The 19,860-nt window shown below is 66.1% G+C and overlaps 1 protein-coding gene across 1 annotated transcript; it reads right to left on the reverse strand.

Moving 5' to 3' along the window:
* Positions 1-838: 838 nt before the first annotated feature.
* Positions 839-10,662, reverse strand: LOC114070719 (nuclear receptor ROR-beta-like). The gene is made up of 7 exons (XM_027908271.1): positions 10,572-10,662; positions 3,011-3,096; positions 2,780-2,921; positions 2,016-2,429; positions 1,413-1,534; positions 977-1,185; positions 839-932 (listed from the first exon to the last, which is right to left on the reverse strand). Exons 1-6 carry the CDS (start codon positions 10,576-10,578, stop codon positions 1,006-1,008), a joined length of 951 nt encoding a protein of 316 aa, XP_027764072.1. The 5' UTR covers positions 10,579-10,662; the 3' UTR covers positions 839-932; positions 977-1,005.
* Positions 10,663-19,860: the final 9,198 nt, after the last annotated feature.

The following is a 19,860-nucleotide window of genomic DNA, read 5'->3' on the forward strand; positions in this document are numbered from 1 at the left end:
AGGGCAGGGCAGGGAGGGTCAGGGGGTTTCCATCATCCCAGGACCAAATGTAAGAAAGAGGAAAGCCCCCAGTGCACGTTTGAAGTCCAGATTGTTCATTCCCAAGAGCAGAACGGTTATTCCAACAAATCCGGTTTGGGTTTTGGGATTGGTTGGGTTTGTTTTGGTATTTTGTTTTTAGGTTTCCAATTGTGACCACAATATTTCACCGAAGGGAAATATTATCCAGTCATTGGCAGAGAGACCGAGGTTGTGGTGGAGCACCGAGAGAGGAGAGGGTGGGAACAAAATAAATGAAAAGAAAATGGGAGGAAGAAATGAAAGAACGAGTTAAACTCCAGCGTGTGGGGCACGGCCAGCTCTGGCTTTGGGGGGACTCAGGCACACACTCCCTGTGCTGGGTGAGGCTCTCAGCCCCCCAGCCCTGAGGAGGGACTGGGAGGCTTTTCCACTCTTTTGGGGCTTTTGCACGTTCAGGTCCCCGGCCTGGGCACGGCACCAGCAGCTCAGGCAGATGGGTGGGTGGGGGATGTGGGTGTGTGCTGCCTTCACCCTCCCCTTCCCAGCCTCTCGCTGGGAGAAGAGGCCAATCCTTTCCTTTTCCTCCCTCCCTGCTCCCCTGTGGACTTGGCACCCCTTTTCCCAGGGGAAAACCTGCTGTGCTCGATTCCATCCCAGCTTCTGGAGGACATTTAGGCGAGGGTGACCAGGAGAAAAAGCCTGTGCCCGAGGCAGCCACTCCCCACATCCCCTCCCTGCCCCACCGCCCTCACACACGACCTTCAGCTCCTCCCAGCCCAGCAGCAGCTCCCCCAGCACCGGGAGCACTGGGGCAGCCAGGGAGGGGAGGCTCCAAAAGGAAAGCACCAGAGAAAAGACGGGATACACCTTTGGCACAGCGGCTGCTGCTCGGGAGAGGTGCTGGGGACACGAGGGGGAACAGCGGGGACACGAGGGGGAACAGCGGGGACACGAGGGGGGACAGTGGGGACACAAAGGGGGGTGTCAAGGGCGCGAGGGGGGCGGTGGGGATCCCCCCCCCAGCCCCTTACCGGCTTTCAGGAGGATGATCTGGTCGTTCTGGCAGAGCTCCATGAAGCCGTCGATGCGCTTGGCGAACTCCACCACGTACTGGATGGCGTTGGAGATCTGCAGCGAGCACTGCTGCCACATGGCCTCGCAGCTCTGCGGCACAGGGGACGGCCCTCAGGGCGTGCTGTCCCCTCCCTGCCACAGGGGGGGGGGGGCACAGGGAAGGGACCCCCGTGCCCTGGGACACGAGCTGCCACCACCCCTTCCCCCCCAGCGCTGGGCTCTTGCAGCTCCCAAAGCACTCAAGGACCTTCCTCACCTTTCCCCCCCCACCCAGGGCTGTGCTGGGGGGCCGTGGGGGCCGTGGCAGGGGTGCTCACCTTGCTCTGCAGGGCACGGACCTCCTCGGGGGAGTAGAGGCTCCAGGCCAGGCGCTTGAGCTCCTCCGTCGTGTACTGGCACGTCTCCAGGTGCGACTTCACCACGTTCTGGGCCACCCGGTCTGTGAGGTGGGGACAGTGCTGGTGAGCCCCCTGTCCCCACACCCCCCCCTCTCCTGGCTGTCCTGGGGGGCTGCTGGGGCTGGGGGCTGGGGCTTTGTGCGGTGTTAGAGGGGTGTGAGCACAGACAGGGTGGTGGGGGCTGTGCTCAGGGCACAGCAGGGGATGTTCCACACGGTCTCACGTGGGCTGAGCTCCGCCCGTGCTCGGCCTGGAGGAGGGGACGGGCTTGGGGTTGCCCTGAGGGCCGAGGCCGGGTCAGTCCCTCACTGTCATACAATAAAATCCCAGAATGGTCTGGGTTGGGAGGGACCTCAAATCTCATCCACCCTGAAGCTCGTTCCACCCCCCTGCCACGGCCAGGGGCACCTTCCACCTTCAGGGTGTGCCCTGGATGTGTCCTGTGAGGCGCTGAGGTGGCCCCGAGCACCATCCCCAGGGCTGCACGACCCCACATCCCTCTGGGACCGCCCCAGCGCTCACCGATCTCCAGCACGGAGATGTCGGGGGGCAGCTGCCCCCCCTCCAGCGCCCCGTGGGCGAACAGGGCCGGCTCCAGCATCAGCTCGTAGATGGACTCCTGCTTGATGAGCGTGGCATCGGCCACGTCCAGGCTGGACTGGTCGGGCGAGGGCTGTGCCGAGGCCAGCAGGTCCAGGTTGTAGTAGGTGCTGCTGCCGTCGGGGGTGAGGGGGAAGTCGAAGAGCAGCCCGTCGGACAGCGTGGAGATGTCGTCCAGGTCCGAGAGCCCGCTGCTCACGCTCGTGGTGTAGACGCGGCTCAGGGGCTCGGGCTCATCCTTGGTGCCCCCGCTCTGCTCCTGGCTCTGCTGGTGCTTCTGCACCTCGGCGTAGAGGCTGTCCCGCTGCTTCTTGGACATGCGGCCGAACTTCACCGCTGCCCCGGGGGAGACGCGGCTGCGTCAGGGCAGCTCCACCCCGGAGTGACACCGGGACCCCCCACCCGCCCGGGGAGGGTCCTGACTCCAGGGCCAGCCGCTGAATGAGCCCCGAGAGGGGCAGGGACCCCGCTGGATGCGCCCCCCCCTCGCCCCAGACCAACCGTGGGTGGAGCAGAACAGAACCGATCGAACCGACCCCCCCCCACGGAAAACGGGAAAGTGTTTCTCTCTTCCCAAACCCTCCCCGCACCGGGCCGGCCCTGCTGGGGGAGCACCTTCATCCCGACAGCCCGGCGGGCTCCGCGGAGGAGCAGGCGGCCCCTGGGGACCCCGGGGCACGACTCACCGTCGCGGGACATGCCCAGCGCCAGGCATTTCTGCAGGCGGCAGTGCTGGCAGCGGTTGCGGTTGGTGCGGTCGATCAGGCAGTTCCTCTGCCGGGAGCAGGAGTAGCTGGCGTTGTTCTGCTGGCTCCTCCGGAAAAAACCCTGCGCGGGGACGGGATGGGTTGGGAAAGTGGCCGGCTGGAATGGCAGGCCCCCGCAGCCGCCCCCAGCCGGCGGTCCCTGGGGCTCACCTTGCAGCCCTCGCAGGTGATGACACCGTAGTGGATCCCCGAGGACTTGTCTCCGCAGATCTTGCACGGGATCACCTCGATTTGGGCTGGGGAGGAGGGAGAACCGCGGGGGTTAATGGTGGTCAGGGCCCAGCAGGAATGAGGGAGCTGGACCCCTCCCCCCCCCACGACAGCACCTGGGGAAACTGAGGCACAAGAGCTGGACCCACTGGCAGCTCAGCCCTTCCTGCAGCCCCTGCAAGGATGCTTGCACCTCAGAGAGGTCCCCAAAAAGGCTCGTACAGGGTTTGGGATTCCTCCATCTGCTCCCCCATCCCCTCCAGCAGCACGAGGCAGAGCAGGAAAACCCTTGGAGCTGGGACAGCACAGGGTGTTTGTGCACCGGCCCGCCCAGGACCCCGGTTTGGAATCATTCCCCTTATTTTTCAACCGGTGTGTGCCCCAGGACAGGGACAGCCTTTGCACAGGGACCATCCCCATCCCTGCAGCTGTGGATGCTCTCCCACCACAGAGCTGGACCAAACAGAGGGTGTGGGCCCTCCCCATCCCCCCAGGACCGATATAGCCATCCCCAGCTCAAGGTCCCGGCCCCCCCCCCCCCCCCCCCCCCCCCCCCCCCCCCCCCCCCCCCCCCCCCCCCCCCCCCCCCCCCCCCCCCCCCCCGCAAATCCGCTTCCCTCCCCGCTTCTGCTTCGCTGGCACTGAGCTGCTAATAGGCTTCGTCCTCCTCATTTTCCAGCTGCCCCAGATCTGCGCTGGCTCTGCCCTCCCCACACGCGCCGGTGGGGGGGGGGACACACACAGGGGGCACTCCCGGGACTCGTACGTGCCTCCCGGCATCTCTGCACCTTCTAATCCCCGCCGCAGCCCCGCACCCCCCGGCCCGGCGCTGCTCTCGAGGGTGCTGGGCAGGCGCCGCCGCGCCAAAATAACCCCCACGGCCAGATTATGGTTATTTCCAATCTCCTGGGCCTGTACAAATCCCTGCCCCCCTCTCCCCCGCTCGGGTAATTCCCTTCTGCCTCTCTCCTCCCCCGGGAGCCATCGGCTCTGGGAGAGGGGGGTGTGTTCTGTGGGCCGTCTCTGTGAGGGGCAGTCCCAGTGCTCGGCCAGTGCCACCTCCACCCCAGCACCCAGCGGTGTCCTGGGGTCCCTCAGTGACGTGGGGGAGGCTGGGCTGGGGCGCTGGAGCCTCGCTGGGCACAGGGGCAGCCAAGGTGTCATCAGTCCCCCAGGGCTGCCATCGGCCCTCCCTGGAGGTTATCCATCCCTCAGGGATGCAACTGGTACCCCCAGGGATGCAACTGGTATGTCTGGGATGCAGTTGGTACCCCCGGGGATGCAGTTGGGACCCTGAGGATGCTCAGTCCCCCAGGGATGGCCTTGATCCTCCCCAGGCCTGCCATTACTGACCCCTCAGGGGGAGGTTTGCTCCCAGCCACACTCCACACCCAGGTGCGAGTGGGAGATGGATCCCTCCTGCATCCATTGCCTCAGGGCTCGGCTCGTGCCCCGGATGCACCAGGTGATTTGGGGGTTTGCCCGTCCTTCCCGAGGCTGCTGAACTGGGTGCCTCTCAGGGCTGTGTGATGTCCCCGCTGTGACTCAAAGGGGCCACATCCCAGCCCTGCCCCTCCCCGAAGCTGCTGCCTGCACCTCTGCTGTGGTTCTGGACCTGGGGCAGCAGAGCTGGCAGGAGTGGGCAGGGAGCAGGCAGGGATGGCCAGGGCATCCTCACAGCCCCCTCAACTGCACTGGCACCTTTGGCAGGGAGATGGAGGCATCCACAGGGCCCTGTGTGCCCACCCCCAAACCACCACCCAGCTCCCATGAACCGAGACACCCTCCAGTTCCCTGGGTCCTTCACCCACCCCGCCGGAAAGGGGATGTGACCCGCAAAGGGCGGGGACCCCTCCCCTCCCCGCCGCCCTGCCCCAAGCCCTGTCGCACCTCCCGGATGGGCCGGCGAGGTGGTGGCATGGCGGGGGGCACAGGGAGGGGGTGCCACCCCCGGCAGGAAGCGGCGTCGGCTCGTTATGCAACGTTAATTGCAGCCGCCGGCAGCGCGGGTGATGCATCGCGGGCGCCGCGCCCTCACGCCCGCGGCCGATACTCCCGGTACCCGGAATTACCGGCACCGGGCTGAGCTCGGCCTGGCACCCACCGGCACCCACCCGGCGGAGCCCGGGGGAGCCGCTCCGTGTGCCCCACCAAACCCACCAGAGCTCTCAGGGACGCTGATGCGTCGTGTGACACCGGTGGCCAAACTCTGCCCCTGCACCCACGGAGGGAAGAGACCCCCCCCGAGACCCTCTCGAGAGCCCCCCGGAGCCAGAGCTAAAGGGTGTGCGGGGATGATGCCGCCCTGGCTCCTCCTGGCGAAGGAGAAGCACTTCGACCGTGTGCCCGCAGCCTTTTGGGGCTCTAATTACCGTCCTGCTAATTACCCGGCCGTGCCCGCCACCGGCACCTGACCCGCTCGTAAGACGTTCGCCCCAAATAACTGACGTCGATCGGCGGCCGTAACCCCGGCGATGGCAATTACCGCCCGGGACGGCGCCTAATTGCTGCTCGGATCGTCAGCCCGGGCTGAATCACCGGGTCGGCGCCCTCGGCGTCCCCTCGTGCCGCTGCCCCCCCCGGGACCCCTGGGGCCGCCAGACCATCTCCCGTGGGATCCCTGAGCACCCCTCTGAGGCGAACCTAGCGGGACGAGGAGGGATGTGGGTGCTGGCAGGGTGGCCACAGCAGCCCCCTGCATCCCCCAAATCTCACTGTGCTCACAGCAGCCCCCACAGCCCGGCTGTGCCCCCCTTCCCCTCCCCACGGGAGCACCGGGCTCCTCCCCCCACCACGACCCTGCGAGCATCAGCCACGCTGTGCAAACGGGGGTCCTTTAGGTGGGGGAGAACCCCTTCCCTTCCCTTTAGGTGGGAGGGCAGGAAGGGAAACTCTACCCTGGGGCCAGTGGGGCTAAGATAGGGAGCAGAGAGGGGGGAGGAAAAAAAAAATTACCCCAAACCAAAACCAAAACCAAAGGGTTAAAAAAATAAATAACAACGATCCGCAGCCGGCAATTAAAATGTCCCGGCGGTGGTATTTGCTCTCCTCCCACTGTAAACACTTCTTGCCCAACTCCCGGCCCGCTGCCACCGGCCGGCCCTTACGTAAGTGGCCCCGTGGGCACGGTCCGGCCGCGGGGCTCTGCCGTGGCGGGGCGATGGCCCCCGGTCCAGCGGCTGCGCGTGGCCCCGCGGTTGGAGCCATCCTGTCCCACTGACACACTTTTGTGCCCGCGGCCGCACGCGCTTGTGTAACCGCGGCCGTTAACCCTTCCCGCGCCCGAGACGGGGCCAGGGAGGGGTCACCCTCAACTCCCGCCCCCGGGGAGGGGGGGTTTCGGGGCGTTTTGGGGTGATCCCTCCACCTGGGGACATGCGATTACTGTACTGAGCTGCGGTGCTCTGTGGGGGACACGGGGCTGCCCCTGAGCGGCCCCCATGTCCCCTGTCACCCCCTGGCCCTGGCTGTGTGTCCCCTCTGGCCCAGCAGTGCTTGGCCCAGGCCTGGCTGGAGGCTCTGGTGGTTTCGGCAGAGCCAGAGCCGCCCTCCCCGGAGCAGGACTCGGCCTTGGTTCTGCACTGGCACACCCTCCTCTCCATCGCCTCCGCCCCGAGGGCGGGCATCCCTCCTGCACCCCAAAACAAAACAAGGCAGGCCCTGCAGGATCCGGCTACGAGGGCATGGACCCCTCCTCTGTGGTGCAGAGAGGATGGTGGCCCCATCCTCCTCCTCCTCCTCCTCCCCCATCCCTTCCCTTGGCCACACGATCTCCCTGCTGTGGGGGAGTCACCCCAAAACCCTCAGCACCCCACTGAGCCCCAGGCTGTGCTGCGACCGTACTGCTGCCGGAGGCTTTTTGGAGCTGCCCCCTCTCCCAGCAGCTCCTCTGGGTGCCCCCAGCTTGGACGTGAGCATTCCTGGGTGGGAGGGTGTTTTGGGGGGCACTGGCAGGTCTCTGTCTGTGCAGTCCCCCAGGACAAGGCTGCACACCCCTCACCCCGCAGGGCTGGGGGCAGGATACGGCCATCCCCTCCCTTGGGGTGCCACATGAGCCCATGGTGCCCCTTGCCAGAGGCAGGGGATGAACTTCAGAGGTGGCTCCGTGGCCCTACGGCCACCCCTGCCCCAAAGACCCCCTGGCTTCCCCCGTGCCCCAGCTCATTACCCAGCAAGCCTGCTGGGAAAGTAGGTCCGTGCCCCATCCCACTGCTGCGCTCCATCGGTGCCTCAGGGCGGGCATCTCTGGTAATTAGCGGCAGCCCCGCAGCCCCCTGGCACCCCCAGCCCCACCAAGGGCACTGGGATGCTCCCAGGCTTCACCACCACTGTCCTCTCCCCTCCCAGGGGGTTCAGCATCCCCCCCCCCAGTGCACCCAGAGCAGGGGATGAGTCCAGGCTGCACAGGGACACACAGGGACCTGTTCCTTCCCTAAAACCCAGCTCTGCTCTTGCATTTCCTGCAGCAACCTCTGACCCCGGGAGCGACTGCTCTTCTCCACAGCCTCCAACTGCCGTGGCTGTGGGGTAGGAATAAATAAGGAAATAAAGGGAATTATCACTCCATTACAGCTGCTGATGGCTTTGCTTTTAACCAGGCTCCCATGCTGCAGCACCTTGGGCTCCTCCAGCACCCTGGCATTGGGGCCATGGCTGCTGGCAAATCCCACCCCCATCCGTGCATCCCAGGGAACCCCAGGGAAGCCAGGTCCCTGCTGGACTCTCCCAGTCCCAGCTCCAGGAGCAGGGATAGCAGCACCACGCGGGCCGTGCAGGCCGTGAGGAAGATTTAGATGACACAACTGCGGCCCTGAGCCAGGCCGGGGTGATGGAGGTGGGAACTGGTTTCCTCATTGATTAGCAAAGATTTCCTGGAAACTTTGGGCCAGAACACGGCTCAGCTGGCTCTCACTCCGCCCCAGGACAACCCTTGGCAACCTTCCCTCACGGCCACGGGGCCCGGGGGGGCTCTGCAAGCACCGCAGTCCCCAGCCAGGCCCCGTTTCTCCCTGCCCGTGGTGCAGTGCACGTCTGCGGCCGGGAAGTCGGAGCTTTGGGTGGGCGATGTGGCTCCCCCACGGCCACCCGGCCCCTGCCCCGGCCGCTCCGGTTCAGCAGCTCCCGTGCCACGCAGCGCCGTGCCAAGGCCAGCCCCGGTGGCGCAGGACGCAGCCCTTTGCACTTTGGCTGGCGCAGAAGGATGGCAAAGGTGAGGCGGCGGGGAGGGGGACCTGCTGCCAGCCCGGGGTGGGGACGAACCGGGCTGCTGCGGAGGGAGAACCCCTCCAGCCCTGCGGCTAAATCTGGGGGGGAATTATCTCCCTGGGGCTAAATAAAGGCAGGAGAGCAGCTCTGCTCGCCACATCCGGTAAACCGGGCGAGATTTAGACATTAGCAGCTCCTTAAATAGCCGAGTTCAAAGTTAAACGTGACAGGGAGGAGGGAACGGGGGAGGAGGAGGACAGCCTGGGGACAGGGACCACCATCTCCCCATCACTGAGCTTCACCCTCCAGGCGCTGCCCCTCCCTGGGGTTATGGGGGGTCGAGGACCCCAAATCACGTCTGGACCGCTCAGGACCCCACAGAGCCAGTGGACAGCTTGTTCCTCCAGGCTCATTTTTTTGGGAAGTGACAGGCACAGCCACCCCGCGGTACCGGGGACAGGGGCAGCCGTCGTGCCGGGAGGGCCGGTGGGTGCCGGCCGAGGGCGGCCTCGCCAGCAGAGTGCACGCCGCCGAAACGGGCAGGGAAGCTCCTCCTCCGCCCTCTCTGATTTTTCCAATGACAGATCTAGGTCACTAGGACAAGTCGCAAAGGCTGCCGAGCCACCGCACGCTCCTCGCCACGCTGCTTGCAAAACAAGTGAGCAGGAGGGCTGGAAACCGTATAGGATTATACAAGGCAAAGCCTCTGCCCCGGCCCCGGCGCAGCCGCGGCGCAGGGAAGGGACAGGGGAGAGGAGCTGCCGTGGCCCCCCGGGGAACGGGGCAGAGCAGGGGCGGTTTTGGGGAGGAAAATGGAGATTGAGTCAATTTGGCGTCGCCATGCGGCATTCGGGCTTCGAGAGATGAGGACGCAGGACTGCGGGAAAAACGCCTCGCTGGGGGAAACTGTGGGATATCAGGGGGGTTTGGCCCCTAAATTAGGGTCAGCACGCAGTAAATGGGGAGGGGGGAAAGGGAAAAAAATATATATAAAAAAAGGAAAAGTTTGCCCAGTTGCTAATTAGACCGGTGCCGGCTGTGCAAGGGCTACGTAAGAGCCAGGCGTGTGGGCAATTAGGCAGGCGTTAATGCTTCCCTCCTCACTAGTAAAGGTGAAATCCCGGGGTGCCATGGGGTGAGGAGAGGGATGTGGGGGGCTCACCTCGCCCTCACCCACCCCGGCCCCACCGTTACACAAGAGTGCGGCGGTGGCGGAGCCGCAGCACCCGCAGGAAACGGGGTCTGAGGAGCCCGAGGATGTCCTGGCACCTACACCCCAAAACACACCCCCAAACCACACCTATGGAGGGGCTCCACCGAGTCCTGGGGTGGTTCTGAAGCGGGGATGGCAACCCCAGCCCAGGGAATGATGTCCCAGCAGCCCTGTAGGAACAGAGCTGGGTCCGGGCACCGCTGCGTCACCACCACCAGGCCCCGGTGGATCGTCCCGCTGGAGCCTTCCTCCCTCCATCCTCCTCCTCCCCACCGCCTGATTGGCAAAGCAGAGGGGTGACAAGTAGGAATTGTCTTTCATAACGGGAAAAAAAACCAGGCAGGTGCTGGCGCGACTCACCCCTGACCGGGACAAGGGGCACCCAAAATTGCACCCAGGTCCCTTGACCGCCTTCGCAGGCGCCTCCCAAACTGCCCCCCGCGCCGTGGGGAGGGGGAAAAGGGGGGAAAAAACCCACAATAAATCCAGCCCTGGTGGGAGCAACATATTGAAGAGGAGATTAAGGGGTTTAGTGCGAGGAAAAGCTTAAGAGCGGGTCTAAGCCGGCGTCGGAAAGCGAAGCAAAATAAACAAGAATTTTATTCCTAACGGAGGGGGAGCTGGAGGAGGCAGAGCGGTTTGGTGAGGGTTCTCTCCTGGTCCCCCTCCGCGCAGCTGGTGCAAGTCCCCCCTTGTCCCGTTGCAGCGGAGCTGATGCGGGTCTCTCCCGTGTCCCCGTTGGGGCTGGTGCGGGGTCCCTCCCATCCCCCTCCGCGGGGCTCGTGCGGGTCCCCCCTTGTCCCTCTCCAGCGAGGCTGACGGGGTCCCCCCTTGTCCCTGTCCGCTCTGCCGCCGAATCTCTCCTGTCCCCCTCCGCGGGGCCGCCGCGGGACCCCCGTCCCCCCACCGGCGGGGTTGATGCGGGTCCTCCCGTCCCCCCGTCCCGGCTGACGTCGGGTCCCCCCCGTCCCCCTCTGCGGGGCTGTTGCGGGTCCCCCCGTCCCCCACCGGGGCCAACTTGTGCCGCTGCCCCCGGGGCCGCGCGCTCCGGTCCCCCCGCGCCCCGAGCCCCCCCGGACCCACCTCGCATCGTGTCCGCCGCGGTCAGGGCGCCGGGGGGCGCATGGGGGGGCGCGGGGGTCCGGAGCGGCGCGGGGCGCGGCGGGGAGCGCGGGCACCGGGAGGCACCGGGCGGCACCGGGAAGCACCGGGCGGCACCGGGCGGCTCTGGCACCTGCCCCTCCGCCGCGCCGTGACCCACTTCTGCCCGAGCATGCGGCCGTTCACATGACGAGCCCGCCCCGCCCCCCCAAATCGGTTTCACTTCCAGCCCCACCTCCTGCCCTTCGTCCTCCTCCTCCTCCTCCATCCCCATCCCCGCCGCTCCGGCGCTCGGCGCTGCGCGGCCGCTGCCGGCGCCTCCCCCGGACCGGGGTCTGCGAGACCCCCGCCCGGCCGCGGCCGCGGGGGTGCCCGGCGCTGCCCCCCGGCGCTGCCCGCCCCCGGGAGGGCCGTGCCGGTGCCCGTCCTGCCCCGGCTCGCCCAGGCACGGGGCCGGCTGCGTGTGCCGCTGAATCACCGCTCCCTTGCCTCACTCCGCTCCCGCTCGGCCCCGCAACCCCCCAGATAGATGGGTGGGGGGTCTGCCCAAGGTGCAGCAGCCGGCGCTTGGGAGGGGAGGGGGTGTGTGGGGAGCGCCGGGACCCCCGTGCAGCCGCCCCATGTACCCACACCAGGGTGCAGATGCTCAGGTCCGAGGGGACATTCTGGGGGACCTGCGGGTCGGGAAGGGGGCTGTGGAAGCACTGGGAAGCTTTGGAGGTGGCAGCGAGGCATTCCCACCCTGCCCTTCGTGCTGGGATGCACACAGGTGGCTTTGGGGCTCCAGGTTGTGCCCCGGATGAGGGGGCTAAAGTGATGGTGGCCCTTGACCCCACCCGGGATGGTGGCCGTGGGGTGGCTCCAGGCCACGCAAAGCAGCCTGGCGGTGCAGGGCCGGAGGTGTCGGCACGGGGCAAAGTCCCCTGGCTGGGGTTTGTGGTGTGACTCGTGCGCCAGGTCACCAGAGTCCTCCCTGGTGCCACATCACGGGGTGGAGGTGCCTGGTCCCCGTCACGCTGGGCCAGGGCTCAGGTGCCAGGGATGCAGCAGTGCCTGGGGACACCTGGGCCCTGGGGACAGTGGCACTGGCCTGGAGACCTGCTGTGTGCAGAGAGGGCATCTCCCGTGGGCATGAACACAGTATCCACCATGGACGTGGATCTGGTATCTGTGAGTGTGGATGTGGGATCTACCACGGGCACAAACGTGCCATCCACCAGGGGTGTGGACCCGGCACCCATCATGGACATGGACCTGGCATCCACCACAGCCATCAGCCATGGAATGTGGCATCCCCATGGGCACGAGCGTGGCACCAGCCGTGGCCAGCAGCGTGGCATGGCCCTGGCCACCGCATCAGCCACGGGCACGGAGGTGACACCCACCACGGACACAGATGCAACCACCATCACCACACACGTGCCATCGCTGCCTCCTCCCCCCCCCCCCCCCCCCGCCCTCACAGCTTGGCCCTGAGGGGGCACCTCAGCCCCCAGACCCTCCAACTAAACCATTTAATGGCAGCTGAGGAGGGTGATTTCAGCCCACACGCATCCCAAAGCCTGGGCTGAGCGGGGAGTGCAGGGATGCTCGGAGGCTCCCCCGCCGCTCCCGGAGCTGTCCCCCTGCTCTGGTGCCGGGGCTGAGCAGTGGTGGCACTCTGTGTGCTCCCACCCGTGTTACCACCTCGCTCTGCCCCCCGCGCTGTGCCGGGGAGGGGGACACGGGCTGGGGAGTGGAGGGGGCGGAGGGGGCCGGGCCGCCCGCCGCGCTCCAGCGCTGCTGTCTGACACGATTTCGCTGATGGCGATTGGGAACGGGTTCGCTGCTCTCGCCGGTCGGATTCGCTCCTTCCTCCCGGCTTTCCCTCCCTCCTCCCGCCGCGCTCCGCATGGATGGGCACGCAGACGGGACGCGGGGCGACGGCTCGTTACAGGCTGCGCTTCCAGAGCGGCTCCTGCGAGCGCAGCCCCGGATGGAGCCAGGAATCCCACCCCGGCACGTCCAGGGCAGGGGCAGCCCCGCTGCCGTCCCCGGGGGTCACGGGAGCTGCCCGAAGGAGGTCACCCTCATTAGCCCCGTTTCAGATGGGGAAACTGAGACCGGGAGCAACGCGGTGACTCCTCGTGGCACGCGGGGTCCGGCCCCGGCCAACTCGCCCCTCCCAAAAAAGGCGGTCGCCGATTGCCGCTGTTGGGACAGTCGCGGCCGAATCGCGCCGGAGCGAGAGCGAAAATACCCCCCGAGCGCTCGGCGCAACCCAAAAGTATGGGGTTACATAAGCGGCACCACACCTGCCGTGAGCAACGCGGGACCCACGCACCCATCCACGCACCGCTCCCGCCGCCGGCCCCTTAACCCTTCGAGTGCGGGGCCCGGACCAGCACACGCGTGTGTCGGCACGACCCGGGGGGAGCCCCGGGGGAGCAGGAGATGCTGCAGATGCATCCCAGCAAGTACTGGGTGCTGCAGCTCTGGGACCCGGCCCCGCGGGTTTGGGGCCACGGGAGGGAGGTGGAGAGGCTACAGAAGAGCAGGACCCCTCTTCTCGTGAGCGGGGTCTCACCCCACAGACTCATCCACGTTTAAATTGGGGTCCTGATGCCACCAAAGCCAGAACGAGGAGGAGCCAGTTCGCTGGTTGTTGAGCCCCTGGAGCAGCATTTGCTCCTGACAGAGGAATGACCTCCCCTCCCCTTGCCCAGGGCTGTTTTGGCTGTGGCAGCACTGGAGGTCACTGAACATCCCCCTACAAACCATCTCCCCCTCCCCACGCTGCTGTGGGAGCTGGTGCTGCTCTGCTCACAGCCCCTCACCCCAGGACCCACCCAGCACCATTCCCAGGGACGGGAAGCAGCAGGAATGGAGGGACCAATCCTGCCATGGGTGCTGCCAGACCCTGATTCAGTGCCAGGAGCTGCACCCCTCGAGGCAGTGCTGGGGGATGGGTCCAGCGGGGCTGGATCCAGCCCATCACAGGTGGCACCAGCAGCCCTGGGCATCAGCGGCACGGGCAGGACTTGGCCACTGGGAAGAGATAAAGAAGCGAAAACTGCCACTCTCCACCATCCAGCCCTTCTCCTCCTCCTCCCCCTCCCTGGCCCAGCTTCACCACCATCTCTCTGTGGTCAGGGCCAGGGCACTGCCAGACGTTGAAGTTGGCATCGCTGGCACGACTCCATCACCAGGATCGGCCCAGTCGGCCCCTGTGGCTGGCCTGGAGGCCAGCAGAGCAGGAATTCGGGATGACACCATCACTCGTTAATCACTGTTTGCTCCCGCTCACGCCCCACCCAGCGAGAGGGGAACCCTCCACCAGCATCACCCGCCCTGCACTCACAGCCCCTCACCCCCCACGGGGACCCCTGAGCCCCCACCGGGGCTGTGCCCCGTGCTCGGTGGTCCCTGGGCTGGCACAGCCGGCCCTGTGGTGGCCCTGCCAGGGGCTCCCTGCTGTGGGCACTGCCAGGCTCTGCTCCTCGCCGTGACTCAGTTTCCCGTCGGGAATGCCGACCTGCCCAGCGGGGAGCGGGTCACGGGGTGAACCCACGGGCAAGGGGCACAGCTCTGGTGTCCCCAGATCTGCTCCTCAGGTGCCAGCGTGGGGATGTGCCCCATGGCAGCCCCCAGACCCAGGGCTGGGCAGGAGTCCTGTCCCTCAGCCCGAGGGCTGGGTGTGGGCAGGGGGGGCAGAGGGGTTGTGGCACCTGCAGCCTTATTGTGGCCCCCTGGCTGTGGGGGCAACACCACAGAGCCCCCCCCTCCAATCAGGGACAGGGTCCCACTGCTTTGTCCTCTCCATGGCATCGGTGTCACCCTCCCTGCCAACCCCACTGTCCGAGCAGGATGAGCAGGGCAGGACGAGGGTGCCCTGGCTGTGCCAGGCAGGGCCTGCGCCCTCAGACCTTGGGGACGAGACGAGGCTTTGCCGCCTGTGCCGGTCCTGGCAGCCAGTGGGATGGGGAATGGTGCCGGGCACGTGGCACTGCCACAGCGGCGTTGAGTCACCGTGTCACAGCACCGCTTGTGCAAAGGCTGCCACGGGCTGTGGGGTTGTGGGGCTGTGGGGCTGTGGTGTGGGGCCGTGTGGTCTTGGGGTTGAGAGGCTGCAGGGTCGTGGGGACGTGGTGTGGGGTTGTGGGGCCGGGGGGCAGGGCGGGTGCCACTCAGGCACGCTGCAAGCACAAAGCAGAGCACAGAGAAGGGGGAAACCGAGGCAGCACTGGGGGGCACCCCCGAGTCCCGGTGCCCAGGCGGGGCCGGGGGGCAGCGGGGCCGGGTTGTAAGCGGAGCCCCCGGGCTGGCCTGACCCGCTGCCGCTCACGTAACGCCCACCCGGTGCTTATGCAATGGCTGCTGCCGTGTGGCGCTGAGGGACACCCGACGCCGCGGCAATTACCCGGCCCCTAATCAGCGGCGACGCTGCATAACGAGGCTAATTGGAGCCGCGGCCAGCAGAGCTGCCGGGGAAGGGACGTTCGGTCTCATCCCGCACCCCGAGGGGTGCCCCGAGCAATTAGTGACTTCCTCAGGGTCTGGGGGGGGAGTCACGGCCGGGTTGGGCCCTGCTGTGGCCCGGGCACAGGTTGGGGGTGCCCGTGGGGTGGGACCCCTTGGCTGGAGTGTGGTATCTCCATCCCTGCCTGCATCCCCATCCCTGCCTGTATCCCTGTCCCTGCCTGTATCCCCGTCCCTGCCTGCATCTCCATCCCTGCCTGTATCCCTGTCCCTGCCTGCATCCCTGTCCCTTCCTGCATCCCCATCCCTGCCTGCATCCCCATCCCTGCCTGTAGCCCTGTCTCTTCCTGCATCCCCATCCCTGCCTGCATCCCCATCCCGTTCTCCATTCCCATCCCTCCCTGCATCCCTGTCGCTTCCTGCATCCCCATCCCGTTCTCCATCCCCATTCCTGCCTGCATCCCCTGCCCACACTCCCTGGCTCAGCGATGCTCCAAGTAGGTCAGTGGGCCGAGGTGCTGGGTGGCCGTGGGGGGCTGCAGCACCACCCCCGGGGGGTTCTTTCCCTTTATCCCTGGCTGCCCTTGCCCCCCGCTGATCCCACCTCCCTGCTGGCCCCACCGGGTCTCCAAGGGGTGGGGTGCCAAAGCAGCATCTCCCTCTCCAGGCTGCAGAGCCCTCACACCTCATCGCACAGATGATTCCCCAATAACGGCACCTGGAGGAGGGTCCGGCTTTTACCCCCCACCCCACCCCGCAGCCCCGGGGGGCTCAGCCTGGCGGCGGGGGGTGCAGGGGGGCTCCCCAGGCAGTTCCCCCCGGCACCCGCCCCCGGCTCGGGCAGCGCAGCCCCCGCCCGGCCCCGGCCCGGGCACCGCGCGGCGCTGCCGAATCTCCAGCGTCGTAATTAGGAGATAAACAGGAAAGAGGGAAGGGGCAGATTTCATATTCCGCCCCGATCCCTCCGGGACACATAAAAGCGGAGTGGGGGGACTCGAGGGGGCTTTTTTCCCACTTGTTTCTGCTGAATCAAACATTTTTCCTCCTGCTTAGAAGATTTCCCGGCTCCCCCCCCCCGCCCCGTCCCCCCCTCCCCGCTCCCGCCTTAATGAGGTTTTGCTGTAAAAGTCTCCGAGCCTCAACCATGGCCTTGAGTTAATCTCCAGGCACCTTCAAAGCCGGGTTGTTCCTACACCACACCCCCCCCATTCCAGCCCCTCCTTTGCCTCCATCTTTTTGAACTTCCCAGACACAAAATCGCTGAGTTTCATGTGATGCCGCTTCTCCCGTGCCCGGCGGCGAGCACGGGGGTCCCGAGGCACCCGGGGGGGCATGAGGCAGGGACACAGTGCCCGGGGCTGGGGCAGGGGTGTGGGATGGGGGCTCCCTGAGGGTGTCCCTCCGGGCAGAAAAGCAGCCTGCCTTTGAGGGGAGCCTCCAAACTGGGGTGAGGAGGGGATATTTCGAGATTTTATTCTATTGTGGAAATACCGCCAAAAAATAGCCCTGGGTTCGGGGCCGCCAAGGTGGTCACCGGAGCCACCCTTGCCACTGACAGTGGGGCTCTGGGGACTGGTGACACTGGGGTGTCACCCTGTGGGACAGGCAGAGGACAGGGGGTGCAGGCAGGTGCCTGCTGGGGGCTGAGCTGGGGGCAGAGAAGCTGCGAGGGTGCCGGGAGTGTCCCCCCCACCCAGGGCTTGACCGGGGGTGTCTGTGGCACTCAGAGATGGCAGAGGTGGCAGGAGAACAGTGCTGATAGAGGGTCCCATCCTGGCTCTGCCGTGGGAGCCAGCTGCTTCCTGGGTTTGGAAGCTGTTTGGCCCCTTGAGCGCATCCCTGCAGCTGGGACAGCACCCCACGGGCTGGGTGTGGGCTGCAGGCTGGTCCTCAGGGCACCCATCCATCCCTGGGGCCTTTGGGCAGTGCCAGCCCTCCCCATGGCTGTGGGGATGATCAGCCCTGACCACAGCGGGCCCAAAACCCCGGGAATGGGAGGAGCAGGAGCTGATGGCACCTGAGTTTCTCAAGCATGAGGTGCTGCACCCACCCCCCAGTGCTGGAGCCGGCGGGCACCTCAGGGCTCCTTCCTCCTGCCCATCGGTGCCCTGGGTTGCCCAGCGTGCCCATACCTGGGTGTCCTGTTCCAGAGCTGATCTGGAGGCTTTAGTGCAAGTTAATCCCAGCAATCCCTTAATGCCAGGGACTGAAATAGGAAAGATCAGTAGGTCAGTGGGAAAAGCTCTTGGCCAAAGTTAACGTGTTAATGCAGGGAGAAGGCGAGGGAAAGAGCAGGGAGAGGAAAGCACTCACGGGGCTGCTCCACCTTCTCCCCCTGCCTGGGCTCTGGTCACTCCCCATCCCGCTGTTTTGGGGATGCCAAGCACTGCTGGGCTGGGGAGGCTCGGCAGCTCGTGGCCTGCTGCAGTCTGGGGAGGGAAGGGAGGTTTTTCCCCTCTCCCAGGACACCCCAAGCCCAGCACTCTCATCCCTGGCCGTGGTTAAACCCCGGTCTCCAGAGGGGAAAGGTTGAGATTAGCGCCGGCACCGCTGAGCGGCCCTAATTAGGGCTTGGCAGGCTCCCACCTTGGCCCCGTAAGCACCTTTTTGGCCGCTGCTCTGGAAAAAGCCGTGCTGGAGGACTTAGCTTTTAATGCAGCCAAAGCCCAGGTGAGCCACCCACCCTGCCCAGCACCGAGGGCTCGGTCCCAGCCCTGGCTGAGGGTCCTGGCTCTGCTTATGGGCCCCAACCCTGGTTTGACCCCCTGGGTGGCCCCACACCAGACCCCCCAAACCCAGTGCTGGTGCCAGTGCATCCCAACAGGATCCATTGCAGGGCCTTTCCTTGCATCCCCAGCTGCATTCCCCTGGGCTGGGTGCTTTTGGGCAATAATATCGCTATGGGAGTAGTTTCCTTAAATCCATCTTTGTTACCACAAGCAGCTTAGCACCAGAAACTCTCTTCCTCTCTGTTCTTTTAATACGATCCCGGCTTAGCAGAGCCCCGGGCTTAGCCACTGCCCCTGCAGTGCAAGTGAGGAGAGGACAATTAAATAATATGAAAGCAGAAAACAAAGGGCTCTGCTTGATTTAAGCAGCTGGAGGGGGGGGGTGGGGGTGGCCCAGCCCTGCCCCGGGGGAGCTGCTGGGGTTACCTGTGGAGGGGGATGCTCGGGGTGGGGGGGAGGGCACAGGGTGGGGTCCTTCAGGGATGCCCTGTTTTCAGGGGTCAGTGGGTCAGGGATGCTCCTGCTGGCAGATCCCAAGGGAGCCCAGCGTGGACACGAGGTGCCTCGAGCACCTCACTCTGCTTGGTGGGAATTATTCCCATCTCCTTGAGTTTTCCCACCTTGGGCTCTGCCAGAACCAGCGAGCGACCTGCGGGGAGGGCACTCAGTGGCATCATCACACCAAGGCACGGGCCTTCCCCAGCGTTCCCAGCCCAGCAGAGCCCGGGATGGCTCTTCCTGGCTGCCAGGCTGTGCCCACGGGCTGGGGGGGGTTCCCATTCATCCCCTGGCACGGCCGGGCCGGCTCCCGCGGCCACAACCGCGGCTCACCTTGGACTCCGCTCCCGGCACGGCCCAGCGCCCGCCTGGGTTGCTGGGGAGACGGGCTGGTTTATTTACCATCGGGGCTGCGATAAGGAGCGTGGAAGGGGAGGAGGAACACACGGTGTCCAATGTGCCTGACCCACTTTTCCATCGCCCGGGCGCCGCTCGCCCTCGGCTATTGGGTTGCAGCGGCGCAAGTGCGGGGCGTCCTTCCTTCCTTTCCTTCCTCAAACCCCGCTTTTCCCCCCTCGGGAGCTGCTCGGGAGCAGGGGGTGAAAGCGGCTCCGGGCTGAGAACACGCGTGGGGGGCTCGGCGTGCCGGGGCTCCCCGCGGCCCCCGCCGGCGCTGGCACAGTGGCCCAGATCTGCCATTCCGCATGGCTGGCCCGGCCGTCCCCCGGGCCGGGCGCCGGCAGGCAGGGCGCTCGCTCGGCGCCTCGCCCGCCCGCCCGCTAATCCGACATGACTCTTCCATTAGAGACGAGAGGCCGGCAAAGAGCTTTTCGGTGTAGGAATTAACTCCTTCTCCCACCCCCCCACACCCCCCCCCTCCCCTCAGGAGCTCCCCGGCCCTGGAGCGTCGGCTCCGGCTCCGTCGCGCGTGGGCGCATGGCCTGGGGTCTGCGGGGTATAAGGGGGGTTTATCCGTGCCCTCCTCCTCCCCCCGCGTTGTTGCCCCCAGCCTGGTGGTGGGCTGGTTCCCCGTGAGGCCATCCTCCTCCTTCTGGGAATGCGGGATGGAATCAGAGACCTGGCATTGTGATGCCAGGGGGTGTCAGAGCCAGGCTCCACTGGCCTCATTGCAGTCACTATCCCAGTCCCCATCCCAATCCCTATCCCAGTCCCTATCCCAGTCCCCATCCCATTCCCCAGCCCAGTCCCTATCCCATTCCCCATCCCATTCCCCATCCCAGTTCCCATCCCATTCCCCATCCCAGTCCCCAGCCCTGGCTGCAGCGCAGCCGCTTCCCTCATTGATCTCCTCTCCAGTTGTTAATTATCGGCTCCAATCGAGCCAGATCAGAGCCGTGGCTCCCTGCAAACAGCCTGTTGTGGTTTCAGCCGTTCCCCCCCTGCCCTGGGGCTCTGGGGCTGCTGGGGAGCAGATGGGACCCGAACAGGAGCTCAGGGAGCTGGGGGTGGGCAGGATCGCTGAGCAGGGGGACATGGTGGGGTCTGATGTCAGGAGGATGAGCCCAGTCCAGGAGCCAGCTCATGGACCCGTGAGGGGAACAAAAGTCCCAGCACAGGAGTGCCAG

The sequence above is a fragment of the Empidonax traillii genome, unplaced genomic scaffold (assembly GCF_003031625.1).
Source record: "Empidonax traillii isolate 1590-97213 ecotype Southwest subspecies unplaced genomic scaffold, ASM303162v1 scaffold1669:size174073, whole genome shotgun sequence".
Taxonomy (NCBI): Eukaryota; Metazoa; Chordata; class Aves; order Passeriformes; family Tyrannidae; genus Empidonax; species Empidonax traillii.